This window comes from Thalassophryne amazonica, chromosome 2 (genome assembly GCF_902500255.1).
Source record: "Thalassophryne amazonica chromosome 2, fThaAma1.1, whole genome shotgun sequence".
NCBI classification, from domain to species: domain Eukaryota; kingdom Metazoa; phylum Chordata; class Actinopteri; order Batrachoidiformes; family Batrachoididae; genus Thalassophryne; species Thalassophryne amazonica.
The window spans coordinates 159,456,856-159,483,874 of record NC_047104.1 but is presented as its reverse complement, the minus strand read 5'-3'; the positions used below and the strand labels follow the sequence as shown (position 1 = coordinate 159,483,874).

At 43.4% G+C, this 27,019-nt stretch overlaps 1 protein-coding gene across 2 annotated transcripts in view; it reads right to left on the bottom strand.

Annotated features, from left to right (window-relative positions):
- LOC117501362 (cilia- and flagella-associated protein 70-like) overlaps positions 1-25,337 on the bottom strand; it is a 148,936-nt gene extending 123,599 nt beyond the window's left edge. For both annotated transcript variants that reach the window (XM_034160224.1, XM_034160232.1), the window contains exons 1-3: positions 25,162-25,337; positions 19,377-19,563; positions 13,130-13,219 (exon numbers count right to left, since the gene is read on the bottom strand). In XM_034160224.1, the coding sequence (XP_034016115.1) occupies positions 13,130-13,219; positions 19,377-19,563; positions 25,162-25,230 (346 nt within the window). In that variant the 5' untranslated portion in view covers positions 25,231-25,337. The remainder of the gene's footprint in view (positions 1-13,129; positions 13,220-19,376; positions 19,564-25,161) is intronic.
- Between the last annotated feature and the right edge of the window lie 1,682 nt (positions 25,338-27,019).

Here is a 27,019-nt window from a genome sequence, read left to right as displayed (position 1 = left end):
TGGTTAGACTCTTTCTCTCCGATTGTTCTGTCTGAGTTATTCTCATTAGTTACTTCATCCAAACCATCAACATGTTTATTAGACCCCATTCCTACCAGGCTGCTCAAGGAAGCCCTACCATTATTTAATGCTTCGATCTTAAATATGATCAATCTATCTTTGTTAGTTGGCTATGTACCACAGGCTTTTAAGGTGGCAGTAATTAAACCATTACTTAAAAAGCCATCACTTGACCCAGCTATCTTAGCTAATTATAGGCCAATCTCCAACCTTCCTTTTCTCTCAAAAATTCTTGAAAGGGTAGTTGTAAAACAGCTAACTGATCATCTGCAGAGGAATGGTCTATTTGAAGAGTTTCAGTCAGGTTTTAGAATTCATCATAGTACAGAAACAGCATTAGTGAAGGTTACAAATGATCTTCTTATGGCCTCGGACAGTGGACTCATCTCTGTGCTTGTTCTGTTAGATCTTAGTGCTGCTTTTGATACTGTTGACCATAAAATTTTATTACAGAGATTAGAGCATGCCATAGGTATTAAAGGCACTGCGCTGCGGTGGTTTGAATCATATTTGTCTAATAGATTACAATTTGTTCATGTAAATGGGGAATCTTCTTCACAGACTAAAGTTAATTATGGAGTTCCACAAGGTTCTGTGCTAGGACCAATTTTATTCACTTTATACATGCTTCCCTTAGGCAGTATTATTAGACGGTATTGCTTAAATTTTCATTGTTACGCAGATGATACCCAGCTTTATCTATCCATGAAGCCAGAGGACACACACCAATTAGCTAAACTGCAGGATTGTCTTACAGACATAAAGACATGGATGACCTCTAATTTCCTGCTTTTAAACTCAGATAAAACTGAAGTTATTGTACTTGGCCCCACAAATCTTAGAAACATGGTGTCTAACCAGATCCTTACTCTGGATGGCATTACCCTGACCTCTAGTAATACTGTGAGAAATCTTGGAGTCATTTTTGATCAGGATATGTCATTCAAAGTGCATATTAAACAAATATGTAGGACTGCTTTTTTGCATTTACGCAATATCTCTAAAATCAGAAAGGTCTTGTCTCAGAGTGATGCTGAAAAACTAATTCATGCATTTATTTCCTCTAGGCTGGACTATTGTAATTCATTATTATCAGGTTGTCCTAAAAGTTCCCTAAAAAGCCTTCAGTTAATTCAAAATGCTGCAGCTAGAGTACTGACGGGGACTAGAAGGAGAGAGCATATCTCACCCATATTGGCCTCTCTTCATTGGCTTCCTGTTAATTCTAGAATAGAATTTAAAATTCTTCTTCTTACTTATAAGGTTTTGAATAATCAGGTCCCATCTTATCTTAGGGACCTCGTAGTACCATATTACCCCAATAGAGCGCTTCGCTCTCAGACTGCAGGCTTACTTGTAGTTCCTAGGGTTTGTAAGAGTAGAATGGGAGGCAGAGCCTTCAGCTTTCAGGCTCCTCTCCTGTGGAACCAGCTCCCAATTCAGATCAGGGAGACAGACACCCTCTCTACTTTTAAGATTAGGCTTAAAACTTTCCTTTTTGCTAAAGCTTATAGTTAGGGCTGGATCAGGTGACCCTGAACCATCCCTTAGTTATGCTGCTATAGACGTAGACTGCTGGGGGGTTCCCATGATGCACTGTTTCTTTTTCTTTTTGCTCTGTATGCACCACTCTGCATTTAATCATTAGTGATCGATCTCTGCTCCCCTCCACAGCATGTCTTTTTCCTGGTTCTCTCCCTCAGCCCCAACCAGTCCCAGCAGAAGACTGCCCCTCCCTGAGCCTGGTTCTGCTGGAGGTTTCTTCCTGTTAAAAGGGAGTTTTTCCTTCCCACTGTAGCCAAGTGCTTGCTCACAGGGGGTCGTTTTGACCGTTGGGGTTTTACATAATTATTGTATGGCCTTGCCTTACAATATAAAGCGCCTTGGGGCAACTGTTTGTTGTGATTTGGCGCTATATAAAAAAAATTGATTGATTGATTGATTTTGTTAATACAATAGTGCAATACGTAGGAGAAGCGCTACAGGTCAATCTCAAAAATCATTGTGCTTATCATCCACAAAGTGCCAGATTAGTGGAAAGGATGAATGGAACAGTAAAAAACAGACTTAGAAAGACAATGGAGGAAACAGGCAGACCATGGACACATTGTGTAGATTTGGTAAAAATGTATATAAACATAACTAGTACCATGGGGTTGACACCGTATGAAACATTGTTTGGCAGAAAATATCGATTGCCATATTATGGGCAAATTTGGGATGTACCTGAGGAAGCCAATTTGGCGGATTACATGAGAAAAATGTTAGAAGGACAACGAGGGAGAGTTCCAAACACTGATGATCCCATTTCTCCACAGGAGGACCCTAAAGTGGTACCTGGAGACTGGGTGTTGATAAGAAGCATCAAGAGAAAACACTGGCATTCACCTAAATGGGAAGGGCTCCATCAAGTACTACTCACAACACCCACAGCCTTGAAAATTGGGGAAAGAAGTACATGGATTCATTTAACTCACTGTAAGAAAGTCATTTCTGCAGACACAGACAAACAGTAGGACAAGACTAGTAATAGTGTGTGAGCTTGGTGTTAAGATCCAGGTTAGACACGAAAGCTAGCAGAAGACATTAAGAAGCCACTGTTCTGAACATAGGTGTGCTGTAGTGTGCAGAAATGGCGAAAGAAAAAACAAAAAGAACAAGGGTTTCTGGACCCCATGGACAGTCCTTGTTATGCTACTTTTCTTTTTTGGATTGGGCTTATTATTAAAAGCCATAAGCACGGGACATGATAATAAGGATCACCTCCGCAGATTGCAGAGACCAAAAAGAAGTAACGAAGACCCCAGTCCTATGATAAATGCCACAGTACATAGCTGTGATAGGAACAATGCGTACCGATTTGGTGTACAAGCCTGCATTCCTAGAAATGCTTCTGTGGTCATCTCTGTACCATATAGTGCTCTTACCCATGGAATATGGGATGGTGGGGATGGTGACAGAGGGACTAATTACGGAAATAGTTTCTCATGGTATATGACCAATGATCAACAAGATAAGAGATGGGAAACGTTGGTAGCCGATGAATGGAGTAGATGGACACCAAGATGGGCACAAACCGAGTGGGCTAAGTACCAGAGTCAAATTCTCAAAATGTATCAAACAGAGGATAAGCTGTCTATAGTGGTGAATACCACAGAAAAAGGAACCATATTCCCACCTGATATAGAGGGAGATTGTTGGTTGTTCCTCCTTTGGGTATACAAACCAGGAAAAGATCCGTATTTCCATTTTTTCCTCTGTGAAACAGATAGAGTACAGCAACCAATATTGACCGAATTAAGTACGTCAAAGGGGGTGTCCATACAAGCAAAGGGGGTGCCCATACAAGCAAAGGGGGTGCCCATACAAGCAAAGGGGGTGCCCATACAAGCAAAGGGGATGTCCGTACAAGGCACAAAAGACATGAAGGCAGATGACTGGTTCCTAGTAACTACAGGAATTAGTGGACAAAATAACAATTGGCTTTTAATGGCAGAACAAGCAGGACTAGCAGCAAAGAAGGACTGTGTTGTATGTATGGGACCCAGACCTATATTACAGGTAATACCGGCAGCATTACCCAAAGACTGTCTGCTGACTGTTATGACACAGACATACATTGCAGCAAACAACAATTGTTCTAAGTGGGACAAGATCTATCCATTGACCAAATGGACTAAGACCAAACCGTTATTTTCAAGCAAAGTTGGGCATGCTAACCATACATGTGTACACTTGACAGGGACAAGTAAGACTTTGGGTAGCTTAAACCACACTGCCTGGTGTAAGAATGTGGTCCGTAGTACTCCCACATTCAAACCTGTCGGTAGGAGTGACGTATGGTGGTGGTGTGGTGATAACAGAATCTTTGACAGACTGCCACGAAATGTGTCAGGTTATTGTGCATTAATATCATTATTGTTACCAGTTAAAGCTATACCCATGACCCCTGAAGACGTTACGACATATGTAGCCTCTCTTATTCCTGAAGATTGGCAGAAAGGCATAGCCAGACATAGAGTAAAAAGAGATTGGAAAGGAGTGGGAAACCCAACATATATTGATGCAATAGGAGTCCCCAGAGGAGTGCCTGACGAGTATAAACTGGTTGATCAAATAGCAGCTGGATTCGAATCTTCCATCTGTTGGTGGTGTTCAATTAATAAAAACGTGGACAGAATAAACTACATCCACTACAATGTACAGAAATTAGGAAATTGGACTGAGGAAGGATTTAAGGCTGTCCATTCACAGTTAGAAGCCACGTCCCTTATGGCCTTCCAGAACCGTATTGCTCTGGATATGTTGTTGGCAGAGAAAGGAGGTGTTTGTGCCATGTTCGGAGAACAATGCTGCACATTCATTCCCAACAACACGGCTGCAGACGGCAGTCTCACTCAAGCCATCGACGGGCTGAGGACGTTGAACAGGAAGATGAAAGAGCACAGTGGAGTAAACACCGAAGGCTGGGATTGGTGGCTGGAAGGGATGGGAAAATGGAGGTCTTTGATTTCTTCACTATTAGTGTCTATAGCAGTATTTGCTGCAATTCTAACATTGTGTGGATGTTGTTGTATTCCATGTCTCCGAGGCCTTGTAAATAGAATGATAACCACAGCAATAAGTCCAGGACCAGGAGGGGGACCAGCATCATATCCACTCCTGGGGCAAGACGACACCGAGGAGGACGATGACTCCCATGACCTGTACCCAGACCAATGGAAGTATGATGACCCAGACACCGATGATGGTGACAATGATGACATCACCTCTGGGGTGTAAGCCTATAGAACATACCATGATGAACCTCTTAGTGAAAATCTCAAAAAAGAAGTGCTAAGCTGGGTGATGCCTACTGTATGTTTAACAGGCGATAAACAGGAAGGGAATGTTAAAGATTTTGTATATATGTTATCACTGTTAAACATTTGTACCTTTGTCTTCTTTCTCATGAGAACGGTGTTGTGCTGTTTTGCACCTAACCCTGAGACTGTACGTGTTATTCAACCTTGTTTTAGCATGCTGGGGTCAATCTGAACTGGGAATGAAGAGCTGGATGTACTTATTATTATTATTATACAACTTGTTTTTGTAGCCGCTAACGACTGGGAGTGAAGCATGACGGGGTCAGGCTGAACTGGGAGTAAAAGAACTGAAGGTTGTTTTGACTGTTGTGATGTGATGCTTAGTGTTCCAGGCAGATGGAGAACAGCTGATAACTGCAACAGACGAACGAGATGTGCTGACCTTCGACGATAAGAGTAAAAGAAAGAAACTGTTTTTCCTTACAGCTGCACTTATTGACGTATGTGTTTATGTTACGGGAAGAAACTTGTCTCGCGTTGTCCCCCCCTTAGGACAAGTTTTATGATGTAATGAGGGCTTCTCTAATAAAAAGAGCGGGAGCACAGGCCAGACTTTAGTGTAGCCTTGGTGTACAGCCTGGCGGCACTCCGCGCGTGATTAATTTGACTTTCTGTCTCACTGGTGTTTCTTGACTCTGTTTGTCTTATCAAGGTTTTAAGAATGTTTGGAGGAGAAAATACCCAACACAGGTCTATTGTATGTAGCACAGATTCCATCACGTACAATTTGGCCAAGCACCTCAAGTGGATTTTGGCTCCTCTAGTGGGTAACTCAGACCGCCATGTGGAGAACACACAAGATTTTGTGAACAAGATCAAGGACCTGCAGCTGGAGGCAGATGAAACTATAGTGTCATTTGATGTGACATCATTGTTCACCTGCATCCCCACCGCTGAGGCCGTCTCAGCTGTGAGGCAGAGACTGCTGGAGGATGTGTCTCTACTTGAAAGGACCAAACTCACACCAGACCACATCTGCCAACTCTTGGAAATCTGTCTTAACACCACGTCTTTCCTGTTTAGGGGGAATTACTACAGGCAGATCCATGGTTGTGCGATGGAGTCTCCGGTATCCCCCATTGTGGCCAATCTGTACATGGGCCGAGTGGAGAAGACAGCCTTGACGTCTTTCACGGGCATCCCTCCCAGTCACTTGTTCAGATATGTCGATGACACATGGTTTAAAATCAAGCAACAGGAGGTTGAGGACTTTACAGAACACATCAACTCGGTGGACTCCAATATCAAGTTCACACGTGAAGATGCCAGAAACATCCATTTAGCCTTCTTGGACTGTGATGTTACAATTGGAGAGAACAGGCAGCTCCAGACAGGGGTTTACAGAAAACCCACTCACACTGACCAATATCTGCTCTTTGGCTCAAACCACCCCCTTGAACACAAGCTCAGGGTGATCAGGACTCTTCAAAACAGAGCCCTACAGGTGCCCACAACTGCAGAGGGAAGGGCTAAAGAACAACAACTTGTCCAGAAAGCCCTCACAGTATGTGGGTACCCACGATGGCCCCTGGACAAAGTGCAGAAGTCCCAGAGAACAAAGAGACCAGACAGACAGGAGACAGAGACAAGAAGAAGAGGAGTGTCTCTCCCTTATTTAGCAGGAGTAGGGGAAAAAACTACAGAGGATCTTCAGACAGCACAAAATCCCAGTTTACTTTAAACTGGTTAACACCTTGAGACAGAAATTAGTTCACCCTAAGGACAGGATCCCTAGTTACAAACAGAGCAATGTAATGTATTCTATCAGATGTCAGCAAAACTGTAACGAACACTACATAGGTGAGACTAAGCAACCTTTACACAAAAGGCTATACCAGCAACGCAGAGAGGGCGCAAGTGGACCTCAGTTCATCTCCACCTTAAAGACACTAACCACACATTTGAGGACAAGGAAGTTAAAATCTTAGCCAGAGAGAAGAAATGGTTTGAGAGAGGGGTCAAGGAGGCATTCTATGTGAAACAGTTGAAACCCAGCCTTAACCGGGGGAGGGGGTCTGAGACACGCTTTGTCCCCTGTTTACAATGGGGTACTCAGGTCAAAGCAGTTTCAGTCTTTTGTTCATGGTAATGAGTCATTCACATCATCAAGAGAGTCATCAAGGGTGCCAACAGGAGAGGCTCCATCCCATCATTAGGAGGGACAGCTGCCCTGTCATTAGGAGGGTGCTAATTAGAGCTATTGTTTAGTCACTAGCCTATAGCGGTCTGGCTCTCGGTAGGAGGGGTCTGGTTAGGTTTAAAACTCCAGGTTTTGTGGCTTCTGTTTATTCTTCTCTACAAGAGTCAAGACAGAAGTCAGACTACCAGAGCAAGAATTTTAGCTGAGGAAGCTTCTGCGATTTGAAGCAAAACGTCCTCGCGTCAAGCAACCCAGTCCAGTCGAAGATTCAAGCTTCTCTACTATGTCATTGTAGAATATTGCTTATGGAAAGTTTTCTGCATCAATGCAAGACCAGTTCACAGTTATAGCCAGTGTGAGATATTGGAGGGTGAAGGGAGTTGAGAAGTGCAGTGTTCATTTAGGAGTCTGATAGTCTGGGGGTAGAGGCTGTTTGCCATCCTGCTGGTCATGGCAGGGAGTGACCTGTACCCCCGGTCAGAGGGCAGCAGGTGGAACAGGCTGTGTGCTGGGTGGAAGCGGTCTCTGATCATATTATGAGTCCGGCACAGACAGCAGGAGATGTACAGAGTGAGATCGCTGGGAGGTCAGACCCAAAGATTTTTCCTGGGAAAACAAGGGAAAACAAGTGGGTCTAAAGTTTCAATTTAAAAGTCTCCACAATGCCCAACTGCCGTATGTGCAACAGATCGTTCCACAGGTCAGGAGCACGATAGGAAAAGGCTCTTTGACAGGTGGACTCTTTTATTCACCCTGGTAACACAAAGAAGTCCCGTACCCTGCGAACGCAGGGCCCGAGCCGGTACATAGGGCTTAACCAGGTCCGCCAGGTAGGGAGGTGCCAGTCCGTGAACAATTTTATAGGCCAGCAACAGAACCTTAAAATCAGACAGGAAGCCAATAAAGGGTTGATAAAATGGGCATAATATGATCAAACTCTCTGCTGTGTTCAGATCAGGGAGACAGACACCCTCTCTACTTTTAAGATTAGGCTTAAAACTTTCCTTTTTGCTAAAGCTTATAGTTAGGGCTGGATCAGGTGACCCTGAACCATCCCTTAGTTATGCTGCTATAGACGTAGACTGCTGGGGGGTTCCCATGATGCACTGTTTCTTTCTCTTTTTGCTCTGTATGCACCACTCTGCATTTAATCATTAGTGATCGATCTCTGCTCCCCTCCACAGCATGTCTTTTTCCTGGTTCTCTCCCTCAGCCCCAACCAGTCCCAGCAGAAGACTGCCCCTCCCTGAGCCTGGTTCTGCTGGAGGTTTCTTCCTGTTAAAAGGGAGTTTTTCCTTCCCACTGTAGCCAAGTGCTTGCTCACAGGGGGTCGTTTTGACCGTTGGGGTTTTACATAATTATTGTATGGCCTTGCCTTACAATATAAAGCGCCTTGGGGCAACTGTTTGTTGTGATTTGGCGCTATATAAAAAAAATTGATTGATTGATTGATTGACCAGCAACCATAGTCAATTGTCTTCCGGGGGCCAGAGCAGGCGACATTGAAGGAAATTTGAAACTGCTGGCTAAGGCTAAGCGTAAATTTGGTAAGATTGTAATTCACGTCGGCAGTAATGACACCCGGTTACGCCAATCGGAAGTCACTAAAATTAACATTAAATCGGTGTGTAACTTTGCAAAAACAATGTCGGACTCTGTAGTTTTCTCTGGGCCCCTCCCCAATCAGACCGGGAGTGACATGTTTAGCCGCATGTTCTCCTTGAATTGCTGGCTGTCTGAGTGGTGTCCAAAAAATGAGGTGGGCTTCATAGATAATTGGCAAAGCTTCTGGGGAAAACCTGGTCTTGTTAGGAGAGACGGCATCCATCCCACTTTGGATGGAGCAGCTCTCATTTCTAGAAATCTGGCCAATTTTCTTAAATCCTCCAAACCGTGACTATCCAGGGTTGGGACCAGGAAGCAGAGTTGTAGTCTTACACACCTCTCTGCAGCTTCTCTCCCCCTGCCATCCCCTCATTACCCCATCCCAGTAGAGACGGTGCCTGCTCCCAGACTACCAATAACCAGCAAAAATCTATTTAAGCATAAAAATTCAAAAAGAAAAAATAATATAGCACCTTCAACTGCACCACAGACTAAAACAGTTAAATGTGGTCTATTAAACATTAGGTCTCTCTCTTCTAAGTCCCTGTTGGTAAATGATATAATAATTGATCAACATATTGATTTATTCTGCCTAACAGAAACCTGGTTACAGCAGGATGAATATGTTAGTTTAAATGAGTCAACACCCCCGAGTCACACTAACTGTCAGAATGCTCGTAGCACGGGCCGGGGCGGAGGATTAGCAGCAATCTTCCATTCCAGCTTATTAATTAATCAAAAACCCAGACAGAGCTTTAATTCATTTGAAAGCTTGTCTCTTAGTCTTGTCCATCCAAATTGGAAGTCCCAAAAACCAGTTTTATTTGTTATTATCTATCGTCCACCTGGTCGTTACTGTGAGTTTCTCTGTGAATTTTCAGACCTTTTGTCTGACTTAGTGCTTAGCTCAGATAAGATAATTATAGTGGGCGATTTTAACATCCACACAGATGCTGAGAATGATAGCCTCAACACTGCATTTAATCTATTATTAGACTCTATTGGCTTTGCTCAAAAAGTAAATGAGTCCACCCACCACTTTAATCATATCTTAGATCTTGTTCTGACTTATGGTATAGAAATAGAAGACTTTCCTTTTTGCTAAAGCTTATAGTTAGGGCTGGATCAGGTGACCCTGAACCATCCCTTAGTTATGCTGCTATAGACGTAGACTGCTGGGGGGTTCCCATGATGCACTGTTTCTTTCTCTTTTTGCTCTGTATGCACCACTCTGCATTTAATCATTAGTGATCGATCTCTGCTCCCCTCCACAGCATGTCTTTTTCCTGGTTCTCTCCCTCAGCCCCAATCAGTCCCAGCAGAAGACTGCCCCTCCCTGAGCCTGGTTCTGCTGGAGGTTTCTTCCTGTTAGGGGGGAGTTTTTCCTTCCCACTGTGGCCAAGTGCTTGCTCACAGGGGGTCGTTTTGACCGTTGGGGTTTTACATAATTATTGTATGGCCTTGCCTTACAATATGGAGCGCCTTGGGGCAACTGTTTGTTGTGATTTGGCGCTATATAAAAAAAATTGATTGACTGATTGATTGATACGGCTCTCTAAAACCCCCACCCTATCTTCCAGCATCACACAGGATTTATGTAAAGTAGTGTACTATGTGCACCAGAAAATTCAAGAGTATAGCCAAGCAAGCGTGACCTCACCGCTAACAAATATGCTAACCACTCATAAGGTTCACACAGGAGTAAAATCATGAGCTAAAATTCACACACAATTTACACTAAAAAACTAACAGAAGTATAAGACTGGTAGAAACAGTAATAAAAGAAATGGGGAGGGTGGAGGGGAGAGGACAAAAAAAGGGTTCCCTATGTAGTTGAGCATAGGGGCCCCTATGCTGAGATTTGGATCCCCTATGGTGTGATTTGAGCCCCTATGCTGTAATTTAACCAGCATTGTGGAACTTTTCCAGTTTTTGTTTTTTAAAGGACATGTTGCACATTATTTAATGTTTTACTTAGCAACACAAAGTGGCCCTCAAAATGCAGGTTGACCCCGGTCCCTCCTACAATTGTCATGCCTGCAATGCTTGTTGCGTGGCTAAGTTCCCCACTATGCTGTGAAAAAAATCCTGGTGAGAAGCCTGACTATGATATTTGCAGATGAGATGACCTATCATGAGTGTAGGGAGCAGAGCCTCTAGAGCAGGGGTGGGCAACTTGTTCCAGCAAGGGCCAAGAGGGTGCAGGTTTTCTTGGCAGCCACTGACTCCACCAGGTGATTTCACTGATTAACTGATTCCATCTGCTCAAAGTGATTAATCAGTGGAATCACCTGGTGGAGTCAGTGGCTGCAAAGAAAACCTGCACCCTCTTGGCCCTTTGTGGAACAAGTTGCCCACCCCTGCTTTAGAGGCAGAGGTGCACAATGAAGAGAAGGGGAATGACTAATGTTGGAATGATTTACATTGCTACAACGGAATGTGACATGTTACATCTACAGTAAGGTGTACCTAGTAGCTTCAAAGACTAATTACAATATCAAATCAATATTTCATTCAGCCAGCTTTATTATTGTGCTGTTTCAGAATCTTTGAATTATGCTCCACTGGATCTGTCTTTGCCTTCATCATCGACAAGCGCCTCATAGTTGTGGAGTTACAACAGGCAGTGACACTGTGGGGCTGCAGTTTTCTTCTTTCCCTTCCAAAATATCTGAATGTATTGGTTTGGGATTGTTTCAAAACCCCCTGTGTTCATTCTTTATGTCACGTGGAGTTTGTCAGAAAGGCCAACCAGCATAAACCTTGTGCCAAATTGACATGCAGATCCATATTGTAGACTCAGTGTTGTGCTGCCTTGGTCTGCTCTGCTGCCCCCCCTTCCTGTTCCTTCAGGCGCCGCGTCATGGAGCTGACTCTGCACTCCTGTCTGCAGTCATCACCTGCTGTATTTAAATTCCTCTCCTGCCTCTTTACACTTGCCAGAAACTCAGCTTTGCCTGTGTGGTACCTGGTCTCTGGTCATCTCCATATGAACCTTTTTGATTCAGTGCACTCTGGTTCCTTGTTAACTTCATTCTCTTTTTGTCCACAACATTCCTGGTCTACTATCAGCTCCATCATGGCTGCCTGGTTCTGGTTCTAGTACTGTCATCATTTGTCATCTGGTTTGGGAACTACCTCTTCCACCTAAGGCTCAAGTTGATGTCTCTCCCCCTCCAGTGTCAGCCTTCCCAGATTTGTACATTTAATCATTACCATTGTTCACAAAATACATTGTTAATTTTCTTATCCTGTTTGGCTCATTGCATTTTGGGTCCTAACCTCTGTCTTTGGGTTTACCATAACACAGGGTAAAGTGGGGAAGAAGAGTGATTTCTAATATCTGAGTTTCTGCAAGAGTGAAAGGGAAAGTTCACAAGATGGTCATGAGACCAGCTACATTTTTTGGGCTTTATGGCAATGACAAAAAGACAGGAGGCAGATCTGGAGGTGGCAGAGCTGAAACTTCCACAGGTTTCTTTGCAGGTAGTTAGGGTTAGACAGGATTAAATCACATTCCAGACCAGGTGGCTGTGTATTATTAGCTGTCCTGCCAATACATAGACCAGGATTTGAATTCTACTCCTGCTACCTGTCTGTGTCCTTAGACAAGACACTTAATCTGCGTTGTCTCAGTCCACCAGGCTGTGAACATGGGTACTGGCATTAGCTGGAGAATGTAAATGTGAAGCATCATTTTAAAGCACTTTGGGCATCTGCTTGATGGACTTTGCATCCAGGTAAGTGACAAACCAGAATGTGAAGATCTCACTTGCCCATGAATATGATCCAGTGCAGTTTGATGACATAATGTGCTGGAAATGTACCATGAGATGTGGTGCGTAAACAACCATGGCATGCCTGTGCTATAACCTTAGCACAACGTTGGCGCTTCTGGAAAGCCTCCCAGTGCCACTGTATATGGATTACAATGTTACAGGTTCCATAGAAATGCAAGCGATTACCAAAGTATGTCAAAGTTTGTGACAGAAAAAAAAAATATTTTCAAACATCTCAAAAATCCTGCCAAAGGATAAACAAGATCATTGCACAATGACAAAATATCTCATTTCATAATGGAAACCCTCCTGGACCTTTTGAGATTTTCCAAGGTATGGACAAGGTTTCAAACTGGGATAAAAATCCATGAACGTGAAAACTGGGTTTGTGGAATGAGTGCATCAGAGTGACGGTGCAGGTAGGACAGCTGGGATGCAAAGTGAGAGACTTGAACTGGTTGGTACATGTTACTTGAAATTACCCTGTTTATCAGATTCATTCATTTCCAACACATAGGTCTACTGGTCATCAGATAGTATAAGGACCATTGTTGTTTGTTGCAGAAAACATCATCATTTACTAATAAATAATTTTCTATTCAGTACATGCTTCCTGATTATAATATGTGCATCTCTTCATGAACATAAAAATGTATTTTTCCTAACATGTATTTTCATACCTTGCAGTAGTGGAAGCAGGTCAACCACTGCTTGACCCAGCACCACCCTCTCCTCAAGTTTCTTCTTGGATAAGACCTCCACCACTGTCACTGAACACATCAGAATTTTAATTTTTTTTAATGCGTGCAAAAATTCATGCAGTATAAAATTAATCGGACAACACTACCTAACAGTCATTATCAGTTTATTTACGGTAATCCTATGATTAAACTGGGTGACAACTAACTCATTCAGTAGGGTAGACTCTCCATAAAGCAAAGCATCAGTGGATTTGAACCCTGATTGAGGCTTTGCATCAAAGTGTCCTATGGTAGAACACTGAACCTGCTTAGTTCTGTTAAAGGTCATGGGAGGTCTGGAGCCTATCCTAACAGTCATTGGGCAAGAGGTGGGGTACACCCTAGACAGGCCACCAGTCTTATTGCTGGGTCAATGCATACTGTATAGATAAAAAAAAAAAAAACTTCATCCACCTTAACACCTACAGTCAATTTAGAATGTCTGAATCACCTAAGTATGTGTTTGGAAGAAGCCAGAGGACCTACAGGGAAAACACACAAACTACTATGGTTCTTGTGCTGTTAGATCTCAGTGCTGCATTTGATACCGTGGATCATCATATTCTACTTGACAGGCTGGAAAATCATTTTGGGATTACTGGGGGTGCCATTGCATGGTTGACATCATACCTGACCAGTCGTTCTCACTGTGTTTTCTACAGTAACACTACCTCTAACCTTAATGACATGAAATGTGGGGTTCCACGGGGGTCTATCTTAGGCCCCCTGCTTTTCTCCCTTTATATAGCACCCCTTGGGCACATATTGTGGCATTTTGGGATTACCTTTCACTGCTATGCTGATGATACTCAGTTATACATGCAGATAACTGCTGGTAATCTCATCCACATACAATCCTTAGAAGATTGCCTTGCATCAGTGAGAAGCTGTATGTCTAGAAACTTCCTACTTTTAAACTCTTAGACTGAAATGATGGTTCTTGGTCCAGTGAGACATCATCATCAATTTGACCAGTTAACGCTTAGCCTAGGCTTGTGTGTCATACATCACACTGACAAAGTGAAGAACCTTGGGGTAATTTTTGATCCTATGTTGTCCTTTGGCCTCCACATTAGAAATATTACGAGGACTGCTTTCTTCCACCTGCGAAATATAGCAAAGATTCGTCCCATCCTGTCTATGGCTGATGCTGAGACCCTGATCCATGCATTTAACTCTTCTAGATTGGACTACTGCAATGTTCTATTTTCTGGTTTACCGCAGTCCAGCATTAGGGCTCTCCAACTGGATCAAAATGCTGCTGCCAGACTTTTGACAGGAAGCAGAAAGTTTGACCACATTACACCCATTTTGGTGTCTCTTCACTGGCTTCCTGTCCTAGTGAGATCAGATTTTAAGGTTCTGCTACTAGTCTATAAAATTATTCATGGACTGGCACCTCCCTACCTAGCTGACCTAATTAAACCTTATGGACCGGCCCGGGCTTTGCGTTCTCGGGGTGCAGGACTACTTTGTGTCCCTAGGGTGAATAAGAAGTCTGTGGGTCACAGATCTTTCTCTTATCGTGCCCCTGTTCTGTGGAATGATCTCCCTGCATCAATAAAACAGTCAGATTCTGTAGAGACTCTCAAGTCCAGACTTAAGACGCACTTATTTTTCCTTTCATACGGCTAGCATACTGGCATAGTATAGTTCTATGCTTTTCACTCTTTTAATTCATTTTATTAGGAAATGGAGCGGGTTTATCTAAAGTCTGGGTCTTTTAGTGAAGCTTAGGGCACCTTAGTATTCTTTCTGTTTTTCTTGTTGATTAATGCTGACAAATTATACTGTATTTCTTGTCTTTCTGATGCTTGATTCTGTTTTTTTTCTCTCTGTTTAAGGTGGGTGTGATGGGTGTGGTATTTGTGCTGGAGACCCTCCTGTCCTGTGCACCAACAGCTTTTCCTGTATATTCATTTTGTGAATTGTTCTGTAATTTGTGTCTGTATCATGGCCTCTGATCATGGCCCTTTGAGTCTGGTCTGCTTGAGGTTTCTTCCACAGAGGGAGTTTTTGGTTTACAGATTATCGATGGCTGCACCCTTGTTTGCACTCGGGGTGGCCACAACAGATGTATGTTGATTTGGTGCAAGTTTTCCTGACTCAACGTCACATTACATGGAGAAATGTGGCAGGAGTGGGGTTTGAACCGGGAACCTTCCGCACTGAAACCAAGCACACTAACCACTTGGCCACCACCCCTGCCGCATCACCAAAGGAGTAACTAAATGTATGAAATGGCACATTGTTTGTGTTTAACACAGCACACTGTTGCCACTGTGCAGCCTGTGAAGCTGTAAATAAAATATTCACATGGATTCATAACAGTTGTCACTAGATTTTCTTAAAATACTGAGTCAAAAAACTGCAACACCTGTAAATAAAAAAATAACCTTTGGATCTAATCTAAAACAGAAACAGGGGCAGATTAATGCACAAGTTTGCCTGGGCTGAAGACAAATGACTCAAAGTCACATGACTCCATACTCCCGCAGCACCTCCCACAGTATCTCCCGGGGTACCCGATCATACCCCTTCTCCAAGTCCACAAAATACATGTAGACTGGATGGGCATACTCCCAGGCCCCCTCCAGGATCCTTGTGAGAGTGAAGAGCTGGTTGGTTGTTCCACGACCAGGACAGAACCCACATTGTTCCTCTTCAATCAGAGGTTCAACTATCAGCTGAACCCTCCTTTCCAGCACCCTGGAGTAGACTTTACCAGAGAGGCTGAGTAGTGTGATGCCCCTGTAGTTGGCACACACTCTCTGGTCCCCTTTTTTAAATATGGGGACCACCACCCCAGTTTGCCACTCCTTAGGCACTGTCCCAGACCTCAACACAATGTTGAAGAGCCGTCTCATCCAAGACAGTCCCTCCAGAGACACCCAGAGTCTTCAGCATTTCTGGACGGATCTCATCAAGCCACTGCGGAGTTGTTTGACTATGTCAGTGACTTCCACCAGGGAAAATGATGATAATCCTCCATCAGGTTCCAGCTCTGCCTCTACTATAGAGGGTGCTCCGGTCTGATGCAGGAGTTCCTCAGTGTTCCTTCCAGCTGAGGATTACATCCTCAGCTGAGGTCAACAGAGTCCCATCATTGCTGTAGACAGTTTTGATGGTTCCCCATTTTCCCCTCCTGAGGTGCCTCACGGTCCGCCAGAAGCACCTTGGTGCCGACCGAAGGTCCTTCTCCATGGTTGCGCCGAACTCCTCCCACACCCGCTGCTTTGCCTCCCCCACAGCAGAGGCTGGTGCCCTTCGAGCCTGTCGGTACCTTGCAACTGCCTCCGGAGTCCTCCGAGATAACATATCTGGGAAGGACTCTGTTGTGGTCCGGGTCTGGTGTGGTTGTTTTTTGGGATGTCCTATCTATCTTCCTTGAGACCGCGTTTGCTCCCATCCTTTCATATTTAATTTGGGTATAAGCTTTTCTCTCTCTTTCTTTGGTCAGAGCTCTCCACTGTCTGTCCCAGTTCCCCTTTAATTTGTGCCACACCCTGCTTTCTTTCCTAGTTTTCAACACTTTTTGTTTTTATCACAGCCTTCATCTCATTCTTATTTATGCATCTTTTCTCTGGTCATCTTGTTTCTTTTCTGTTTCTTGTGGTCTGACTCTACATCGCTCTCTGGCGTTTATTTATATTCCTACAAGTCTTTGTCTTGGTTTTATCTCCCTCTAGTGATTGTTTTTGTCCCTACAAGTTGTTACTCATAATTATATCCACCTTGGCTTGTCTGCAGCTGCACTAATGTGTTTGGCTGTTTAAAGTGCTTTTGGTTACGCCATGGTTGTGGGACAATTTAATGTTGTTGGTGTCTTTACCTCTGGGTTTCCTGAAACCACTTCCATTTGTGAGTACTCTGCTTGACTTTGCATTTTGATAATCTGTCTTTGGACTGTGAGTCCAAAGGGGAGGTGATGGTCTAGTGGTTAAGCATTGGGTTTGAGACCAGAGAATCCTCAGTTCAAATCCCAGCCTGACTGGAAAATCACTAAGGGTCCTTAATCCCCCAGTTGCTCCCGGTGTGTAGTGAGCACCTTGTACGGCAGCCGCCTGACATGGGGTGAATGTGAGGCATTATTGTAAAGCGTTTTGAGTGTCTGATGCAGATGAAAAAGCCGTCCATATATTTACCATTTACTGCTTTATTCCAGTGTGCTCTTCCCCTTTCAGGAAGAGGCTGTTTTTTTTTCCCCCTCAGCTTTTCCCCAGCCTCCTTACTATCTTGTTTTGCATTGTCTTCTAAATAAGGAGGAAATTTGACTTTGAGTTTTGACTTATGTGCTTTGTGGCTGAAGTTTTCCTTTATTTTGGATTTGTTCTCACCCTATGTCAGGTAAATATTCCTCAGTTGCCCACACTGTTTAAGAAGAAAGACTGCTCAGTTGAACTCACCTTTTTATGAAGAAGATATTCCTGTGTTGAACTCACCCTCATGAAGATTCCTGTGTTGCAGTCACCTTGTACCTAAATACTATTCCTCAGTTAATATCACCAGTGAATTAATAAACTGCTGTTTTCTTAACCCTGCATTCTTGTCCGGCTGACCTGCTATTGGGGTTCTGTTTAGTCTGTTCCAACATCCCACCATAACGGACTCCTTCTTCAGTAGAACGGATTCCCTGACCACCGGTGTACACCACGGTGTTTGAGAGTTGCCGCCCCTAGAGCACCTCAGACCTTCAATCCACAGCTCCCTGCTGCAGCTTCAGTGATGGAATCTTTGAACATTGCCCATTCTGGTTCAATGCCCCCAACTTCCAAAGGGATGCCAGAAAAGCTCCACTGGAGATGTGAGTTGAAGATCTGTCAGACAGTGGGCTCCACCAGACGGTACCAGTTCACCCGCACTATCTGTTTGGGCTTACTAGGTCTGTCCAAAGTCCTCCCCCACCCTCTGATCCAACACACCACCAGATGGTGATCTGTTGACAGCTCTGCCCCTCTCTTCACCCGTGTCAAGAACATGCAGCCTCAGATCAGATGATACAATCACAAAATCGATCTTCAGCCTAGGGTGCTCTGGTACCATGTACACTTATGAGCATCCTTATGTTCGAACTGTTGTGTGGGCCGCCAGAAGAGGATGTACTGCTGGCCCACCACCAAAGGGCGCCCTGCCTGAAGTGCGGGCTTCAGGCACGAGAGGGCGCTGCCGCCACGGACACAGCCGGGAGTGACAGCTGTCACTCATTAATTCCTGACAGCTGTCACACATTCTTCATCATCGCACTCCATAAAGACCAGACGTCATCTCCACCTCATCGCCGAGATATCATACTTCATTGGAGGTAATACTCTCAGCCTTTTTGTGAGATTTATAAATCTGTTATTGTGAGTGTTTGCAGGAGAACCGGTCGTTTTTGCGGAGGCTGTGCAAGACGGCGCTCCTTTTCATGTGAGACCGCTGCAACGTGTTGAGTGAGAGGTGGAGGTGGCATTCCCACCGCTGTTGTTACTGGGTGTACACACACCCACACTTGACTGTCTTTGTTCTTCGCCAGCAGTACCAGATCCGACAGTCGGGGACGGTGATCACCTGGGAATTCGGGACTTGGCGGCTCCAGTATTCACCAGGTTCTGTGGGGGCGGAAATCGTGTGGTTCCGGCTCTTCTCAGGACAGACGTCTTCTATCCTCGAGCCTGCCCACACGTCACCTTTGTAATTTGACTGTAATTATATTCTGAGATTGTCTGTATGTTCGTTGTGCACGTTTCACAACATTAAATTGTTACCTTTTGGCTCATCTATTGACCGTTCATTTGCGCCCCCTGTTGTGGGTCCGTGTCACTACACTTTCACAACACGAACATAGTGTTCATTACGGACAGTCCGTGACTAGCACAGAAGTCCAATAACAAACAACCATTTGGTTTAGACTGAGGAGGTCGTTCCTCCCAGTCACGCCTCTCCAGGTGTCTCTGTCATTCATTGCCCACGTGTGCGTTGAAGTCCCCCAGCAGAACAATGGAGAACAAAGGCTCCAGACAAGACAGCTCTCAAGTTCATAGCGGCACACAAACCTCTCCACCACAATATGGTGATCGTTCCCGGAGAGGATGTTTGTTTGGGATGCATGAAATTAAAGTTAACAATAGGGAAATGTTCAGAAAGCTTTGTGATCAGAGGGATACATGACATCACCTACTGAGAGACAAAACATTACCAAACGTACGTATGATTGGTTTGTGGGCGATGTCATCCAGAGTCTGGGGGGTTTTTGAGAAGTGGCAGCTACAGGTGAAGTCGTAGTCAACGCACAGCTCCACAGGCTCCACCTGCTTTAGTTTCGACTCTCCCATGACTGTACTGTTCATCTCTACTTGCACAAAACTCTGGAAGCTGTCTGAACAGCTTCCATGCTGAAAAGAGAAGAAACAAGCTGTAGTAAGGCAGAATGGTAACTACAGATCTGTGACAAAGGTCACAAACTGATGCTCCCTGATCTGCCATAATGACCTGCTTACACGCTATGTCATATTGTGGTACAAAATCTTCTGTGATGAAATGAAACATCTGTATGAACAAACTGCCCAACCTCTGTACATGTAACTGACTAATATGATGTATAAACAAGTCCATTTATCTCCCCCTTTACAATGTTGGAAAGGATTTATCTTCTTTCATGCACATCTTTACATGATGTGCTACAATTGTGAGATGGTTCACTGAAATCAATAAACTGGTTGCAGAGGAGCTACATTTAGCAAGTCAATATATAACACAAATCAATTATACACATAATTCCAATTAACTCCCTTTGATGGTCCTGTCCTACAGGGCTGTCAAAATGTTACTGAGGAGGTGGCAATCAGGCTAAAGTAGCAGGGCACTTTAAAATCAACCAAGGGACATTTGCTGAGGTAATTCCACATCTGCAGCAAAGCCAACACTTTGTTTACTGAGTCACTGCTACTGTATGTTCTGACTCTATGCACCAATTGAATGTCGAATTCTATGAATAAACAAAAATGAGCAAACTATGTCAGTGCTAATGGATATATTTATGCAAAAATATGTGTAATTTCAGCCTACAAAAACAACACCAACATGAAAGTTACTCTAAAAATTACAAAATGCCACTGATCCTCAATGTGTTGTGGGAGTTCCACAACATGACCAATGCAGTATTAGCAGGATGCCAGGCCAAATGTCTGCCATCGACATAATGTCACAGCACCCTCTAGTGTTGCTGTAATAAGTACTGTGATAAGCAACTCCAGTCCAACCCCAGTCTCCCCTACTGCTTGCAGCATAGTAGACAATCACACATATGAGTGAACAGAGATCTTACTTGCTATATGATGATCACTACGCTTTGTCTGTTTCTGGTCCCAGATTTTCTGTTGTTGGTCCCAGATTGTGGAATGACCTGCCTCTCTGTATCAGGCAGGCAGATTCACCTCTAGTCTTTAAATCTCACCTTAAAACACATTTGTTTTCTTTGGCTTTTGACTTGATGATTTTACTGTTTTAAAGACTTATATTGTTGCCACTGTTATTTACCATGTATTTATTTTATTTATTTATGTCTTTGTTGTACAGCACTTTGGTCAACCTTGTTTTTAAAAGTGCTCTACAAATAAACTGGATTGGATTGTCCCTTTGAAGGTCTAAATTTTAGAGTTAATTTATGTCATGTTTGTTTACTTTCAGTCACCAATGACTTTTTTTTAGCCCTGGTCAGCTCCTGACAGTTGAGGAACAGGTTTTTGCTTTGAGGAAGGCATGGCATTATCACTGAGTGCAGACGACTGACGATTCAGACTGAGCGGGTCACAACAATAAATCACACACTTGTCTTGACACAAGAAACGGCAGTGCACAGCAGGAAGATTATAGAAGGCAGCAAATTACTTTTTGAAAATTATCTGAAAGTAACTGGTGCAAACAGCCATAGCAGACTGAAATCCCGCTTTTTACCTGCATTATTTGAAAACCCTGCCTCACACAGGCCTCCAGCCTCGTTTGTACCAGTCCAGTCCTTATCTCTGGATTCCGTAGAGTGAAGCAGATGAGAGTCTATGACTCTCCCTGGATTGGGCACCAGTATGATGGAGGTTACTTCCCTTGCTGAGGCTGGTATGTTTTTACAGCTGTGTGGACTCAGGTGGTGGACTTCAGGAGATTATGTGTCTTGTCCAATTCTGTGCCTTCAAAGACCTTTTGACTGATTGCTTATTTAGTTAGTAGCCTTTAATGTATTTTGTTTATTTAAAAGATGCAGTTTATCTGGAAAGTATTCACCGTACTTCACTTTTTCCACATTTTATGTTACAGCCTTATTACAAAAATGAGTAAATTCATTTTCTCCCTCAAAATTATACTCACAACACCTCATATTGACATGAGAAAAGTTTATTTTATTTATGCAAATTTATTAAAAGAAAAAAAACGTGTACATAAGTATTCACAGCCTTTGATCAATACTTTGTTGATGCTCCTTTGGCAACAATTCCAGCCTCAAGTCTTCTTGAATATGATGCCACAAGCTTGGTGCATCTATCTTTGGGCAGTTTGGTCCATTCCTTTGGAGCACCTCTCAAGCTCAGTCAGGTTGGATGGGGAGCGTCAGTGCACAGACGTTGTCAGATCTCTCAAGAGATGTTCAGTCAGATTCACGTCTGGGCTCTGACTGGGCCACTCAAGGACATTCACAGAGTTGTCCTGAAGACACTCCTTTGATATCTTGGCTGTTTGTTTAGGGTCATTGTCCTGCTGAAAGATGAACCGTCGCCCCAGTCTGAGGTCAAGAGCGCTCTGGAGCAGGTTTTCATCCAGGATTTCTCTGTACATTGCTGCATTCATCTTTACCTCAATCCAGACTAGTCTCCCAGTTCCTGCTGCTGAAAAACATCCCCACAGCATGATGCTGCCACCACCATGCTTCACTGTAGGGATGGTACCTGGTTTCCTCCAAACATGACGCCAAAGAGTTCAATCTTTGTCTCAACAGACCAGAGAATTTTGTTTCTCCTGGTCTGAGAGCCCTTGAGGTTTTTGTCAAACTCCAGGTGGGCTGGCATGAGCCTTTTACTAAGGAGTGGCTTCCATCTGGCCACTCTACCATACAGGCCTGACTGGTAGATTGCTGCAGACATGGTTGTCCTTCTGGAAGGTTCTCCTCTCTCCACAGAGGAATGCTGATGCTCTGACAGAGTGACCATCAGGTTCTTGGTCAGCTCCCTGACTAAGGTCCTTCTCCCTGATCGCTCAGTTCAGACGGGCGGCCAGCTGTAGGAAGAGTCCTGGTGGATCTGAACTTCTTCCATTTACAGATGATGGAGGTCACTGTGCTCATTGGGACCTTCAAAGCAGCAGAAATATTCCTGTCCCCTTCCCCAGATTTGTGCCTCCAGACAACCCTGTCTCGGAGGTCTGCAGACAATTCCTTTGACTTCATGCTTGGTTTGTGCTCTGACATACACTGTCAACTGTGGGGCCTTATTGTTTTTATTATTTTCTGTGTTCCCTGGCCTACTGCTTGTAATTTAGATAATCTGTTGCTACTCCCTTTGAAACACTTTTGAACTGATCACCCGTAACCCTGAACTCAGTCTGCAAGCCTCCTGTCTGCTGTTTGTAGAACGGTTACTTCACTTGTAAAGATAGCAATCAAACCTTTGTGGGCAAGCAACCAATTTTGCCTATATTCATTGTGGTGCTCTACATTGGGTCCTCTGTCTGTTACAATAAGCACATTTGTTAATCGTTTCAAAGAAGTTATTGGTTAAAATAAATAAATAAAACTATTAAATTTTCTTCTTCTGAGGGTTTGCTCACTCCTGCTTTGAAACGGTTTGGCTTTAATGGCATTCAATTCAAACCCTGGTGTTGTGAGATAAGCTGTGAGCAGCCACTGTGCGTGGCTGAGGGGCTGCCCTCCACAGACCACGGTGAGGGGGATATATTGGTGGAAACCACGGTGAAGGACTTTGCCTGCTGGTACAGGTAGACACATATCCCACTAAACACTGTTAACACCAAGGAGATGGTGGTGGACTTCAGGAGTCTCTTGCAAAGGTGTGAATGTGGAAATGGCTCAGATCTACAAAAAGCCTGGGTGCACCTGGATGCCAAGCCAGACTGGACTACAGACACTGACGCTCTCTAAAGGAAGGAAAACAGCATAATGTCCTTCAAAGAGCACACTTCCTCTGTCTGGTGAGATCTTTCAATTAGGCCTGTCAACAGGTGATTTGGAGCCCATCCCAGTGGGAACTGGGCGAGAAGTTGTCAAGGCAGGCGGGTGCCAGGCACTCGAAGTGGTAGGACCCGCAATTCAGGACTAGCCTTGGGTGTAAAAGAAACCATGTTCTTTAATTCAGGCTCAGGATCGGTCAACGTAGCAGAAGCACACACAGGGTCAGACAAAAACGCAGTCACAGTTAAGCAGGGTTCAGAGGCATGAGCAGACACAGACATCAGAGATGAAGCAAAAAGTTGCAGTCAAAAATACGAAGCAGGATCTGGATACACGGCAAAGCAAAAACAGGACTGCATACAGAGCTGGTGAGTGTACAAAGACAACAATCAAGCAGGGATGTGGTGGCTGGGAGGAGATTAAATAAGACAGGAGTTAACAACGTGCATGTGCAGGTGAGTGATCTAGAAAGGGGGCGTGGCCAGTGAACAAAGATTATGCATGGTGCAAGATAGTGAGGAAGGACAACACAAGGTGGAGTGAGGTAAGATACAAAGATGCGTGAGCAGGTGCAAAGAGCATGAGTGGATAGAAACACAAAGCAGAAAGTGTCACAGAGAGAGACGAGGACACAAGAGCTGGTGAAGTGGCATGAAGTGACAACATAATCAAATATTTATTTATTTATTTATTTAACTTGAAAGGATAAACCCCTTGAGATTTATAATCTCGTTTTCAAGGGGGAAACAAGCAAATGGCAATGAGGAAAAACTGAGAACAGAGCTAAAACGGAAACCGAGCGCAGAATATAATACTACAACAAACTGGGCATGAACATGAGAAGTGATCAGAGAATAAAATGGAAAATAAATACTTAAGCAAAACTAAACTGGAACTGACTAAGAAAACAAAGTGGTAAAACAAACTATAAGAAGAACAGAGACTACATGATGACAGAAAGCAAAACCCAACATTACAGCATAACTGTTAACACAAATGACAAAAGCAAAATAAACAAGTGATAAACTAATGAACAATAATGCAAACACACACCGGCTGAAGAAAACCAGAACGGAACTGAACTAATGGCCGAACAATAAAAGTAACAAAGAAACAATGAGGCAAAGCAGAACAGAGAATAAAGACAATGAAAATAAAATAACTAGTAAATTAAGGCTGGGGCACGTGAAGGGAAAAACAAAGAGGGAAAACCCGAATCAAAGCCCAGATGCAGCCGCAATTGTGACAGAAGTGGGGTATGCATTAGACAGACTGTCAGTCTATCACAGGGCAGACAAACACATTCACACCTACAGTCAGTGCAAGTCTGTGGAAGTGGGAGGAAGCCACACAAACACCGAAAGAACATGCAAAGGAGAAAGGACAGCGATGGAAGTGAGCCTGAGACCGTCTCACTGGCACGCAGCAGAGCTAACCACTAAGCCACTGTGCTCACTGCTAACATGAAACCAGACTGAAAAACACGGTTCTCTCTCCCATGGCACCAACACAAGCATTTCTTTATTCATAGGCAGACAGACGGGCAAGGTGAGTTCGATTAGTGTTCATTGTTTTAAACTGTAATAGACAGTTTCAAGCGCTTCTAAAATAGTTAAAGTGAGATTTAACGTCAAAACCACAGATATGAAACTGTTCTGGACCAATGATAACAGAACGATCAATAATCAATTTTAAGACCTTTTAAGTTGCCTTAAAAGCAACTTTAACCGTTGCAACTGGTATTAATACAATTAAAACAATACAAATCTGGATATGACTTAAATGATCTGAGCTATTTTGTCGCTGTGGAATTTACCAGATTATGTCCACGAACCACTGTTGTTTTTATAGTCACGTTGTCTTTATTGTTGTCCCTTGTCTCCATTGCCGGGGGTAAAAACGAATAACGGACCCCAAAAAGCTGAAAGTTGAGCGAAGTTTTCCTGATTCTGACGAAACTGGCCTCGCGAGTCTCGTTTCCATAACAACGAACCTTCGTGATGCGTTTACGGTACATCGGAAAAAACTTATTTTACCTGAAAAAATGTCTTTAGAACTACTAAATGAAAAAAAGCACTTTAAACGGGAACACCTCGTCAGAAAAAAGTCCAATTTATCCAGAGGTGGGCAACGATAGCCGAGACCCTGCAGGTTTTCCTTGCAATCAATCACCTCAGCAGGTGGGTTTGCTGAGGAGCGTCTCCTCTGAACATAAACACCTGATCATGAATGAAATCACCTGCTGAGGTGATGAGAGCAAGGAAAACCTGCGGGGTCTCGGCCCCATGGAAATAGAGACCTGGAATGGACGTGCGCGCTTCAATCTATTGGCGTCGCTTAGGATAGGAAGGCGCCATAACTGAGGGCGGACAGGGCGTGAAGGCAGACAGTAGTTCATTATTCAGACACTAATTCGCGATTTAGCAGTTCTGGTTGTATTATGGGCAAAAATTTGCCCTGTTGAATTCTGCCTTTAAAAAATTCAAAATAAAACAATGATTTGGTTTTGATGCTTAAACCAAAAATACAACGACAGAATATGAAAAGCGTAAACAGACATGTAACGGAGGCCAGCAGGTGTCGCTGTGCAAATGTAGTTAGTAAACCTCACTCCCAACAGCTAAAAACAGGATTCTCTGGTCACAAAGCCAGGGCTTTGGGTTTTAGCCTTCTGGTTAGAGTCCGACTCCCACACTGGAGCTCCTGAGTTCGTCTCCCGAGGGGAGTGAATGGGCGGAGTCATAACACAACGCAGAGTGCAGCCGCTACACATATACTCATTTATTAGGCTGGTACTTTGAATTAAATCTGTCAACTCCTTACACCTCACTCTAGTCACAACTTTAGTTAAAAAAAAAAGTGCTGCAAAAACAATTATGAAAAGAACGGCCAGTTACACATCAAAAAAACAACTAGAAATAAAAGAATGACAAAAACAATTTAAAAATTAAAATGTACAAATAATATTTCGAAAATTCTGATTTTCTGCGCTGAATAACTGTCCACATTTAAACAGTAATAGCTTTTACATGGGCAAGTGTATTTTGGCACCACAGGTTGGTGGGCAAAGACTGGTATTGAAGAAAGAGAGTTATTCAGCTTTTACAGGTCAAAATACACTTGCCCATATAAAAGCCATTACTGCTTAAATGTGGACAGTTATTCAGCGCAGAAAATCTGAATTTTTGAAATATTATTGTACAGTAGTCACTTGTCATCCTGACTATTTTTTAATTTTTAAATTGTTTTTGTTAAATTGTCTGTTCTTTTCATAACTGTTTTTGCAGCACTTTTTTTAACTAAAGTTGTGACTAAACTGAGGTGTAAGGAGTTGACAGATTTAATTCAAAGTACAAGCCTAATAAATGAGTATATGTCTGTTTACACTTTCCATATTCTGTCGTTGTATTTTTGGTTTAAGGATCAAAACCAAATCATTGTTTTATTTTGAATTTTTTTAAAGGTAGAATTCAACAAAACATTTTTTGCCCATAATACAACCAGAACTGCTTCATCACAAACTACTGTCTGAATAATGAACTACTGTCTACTGTCTACCCTTAGCAAAAAGTAGTATACTTATAAGGTAGTATATGTTGTGAAAGTGTAGGTACACGGACCCACAACAGGGGGCGTAATGAACGGACAATGGAGAAAGGTGAATAACAAGTTTT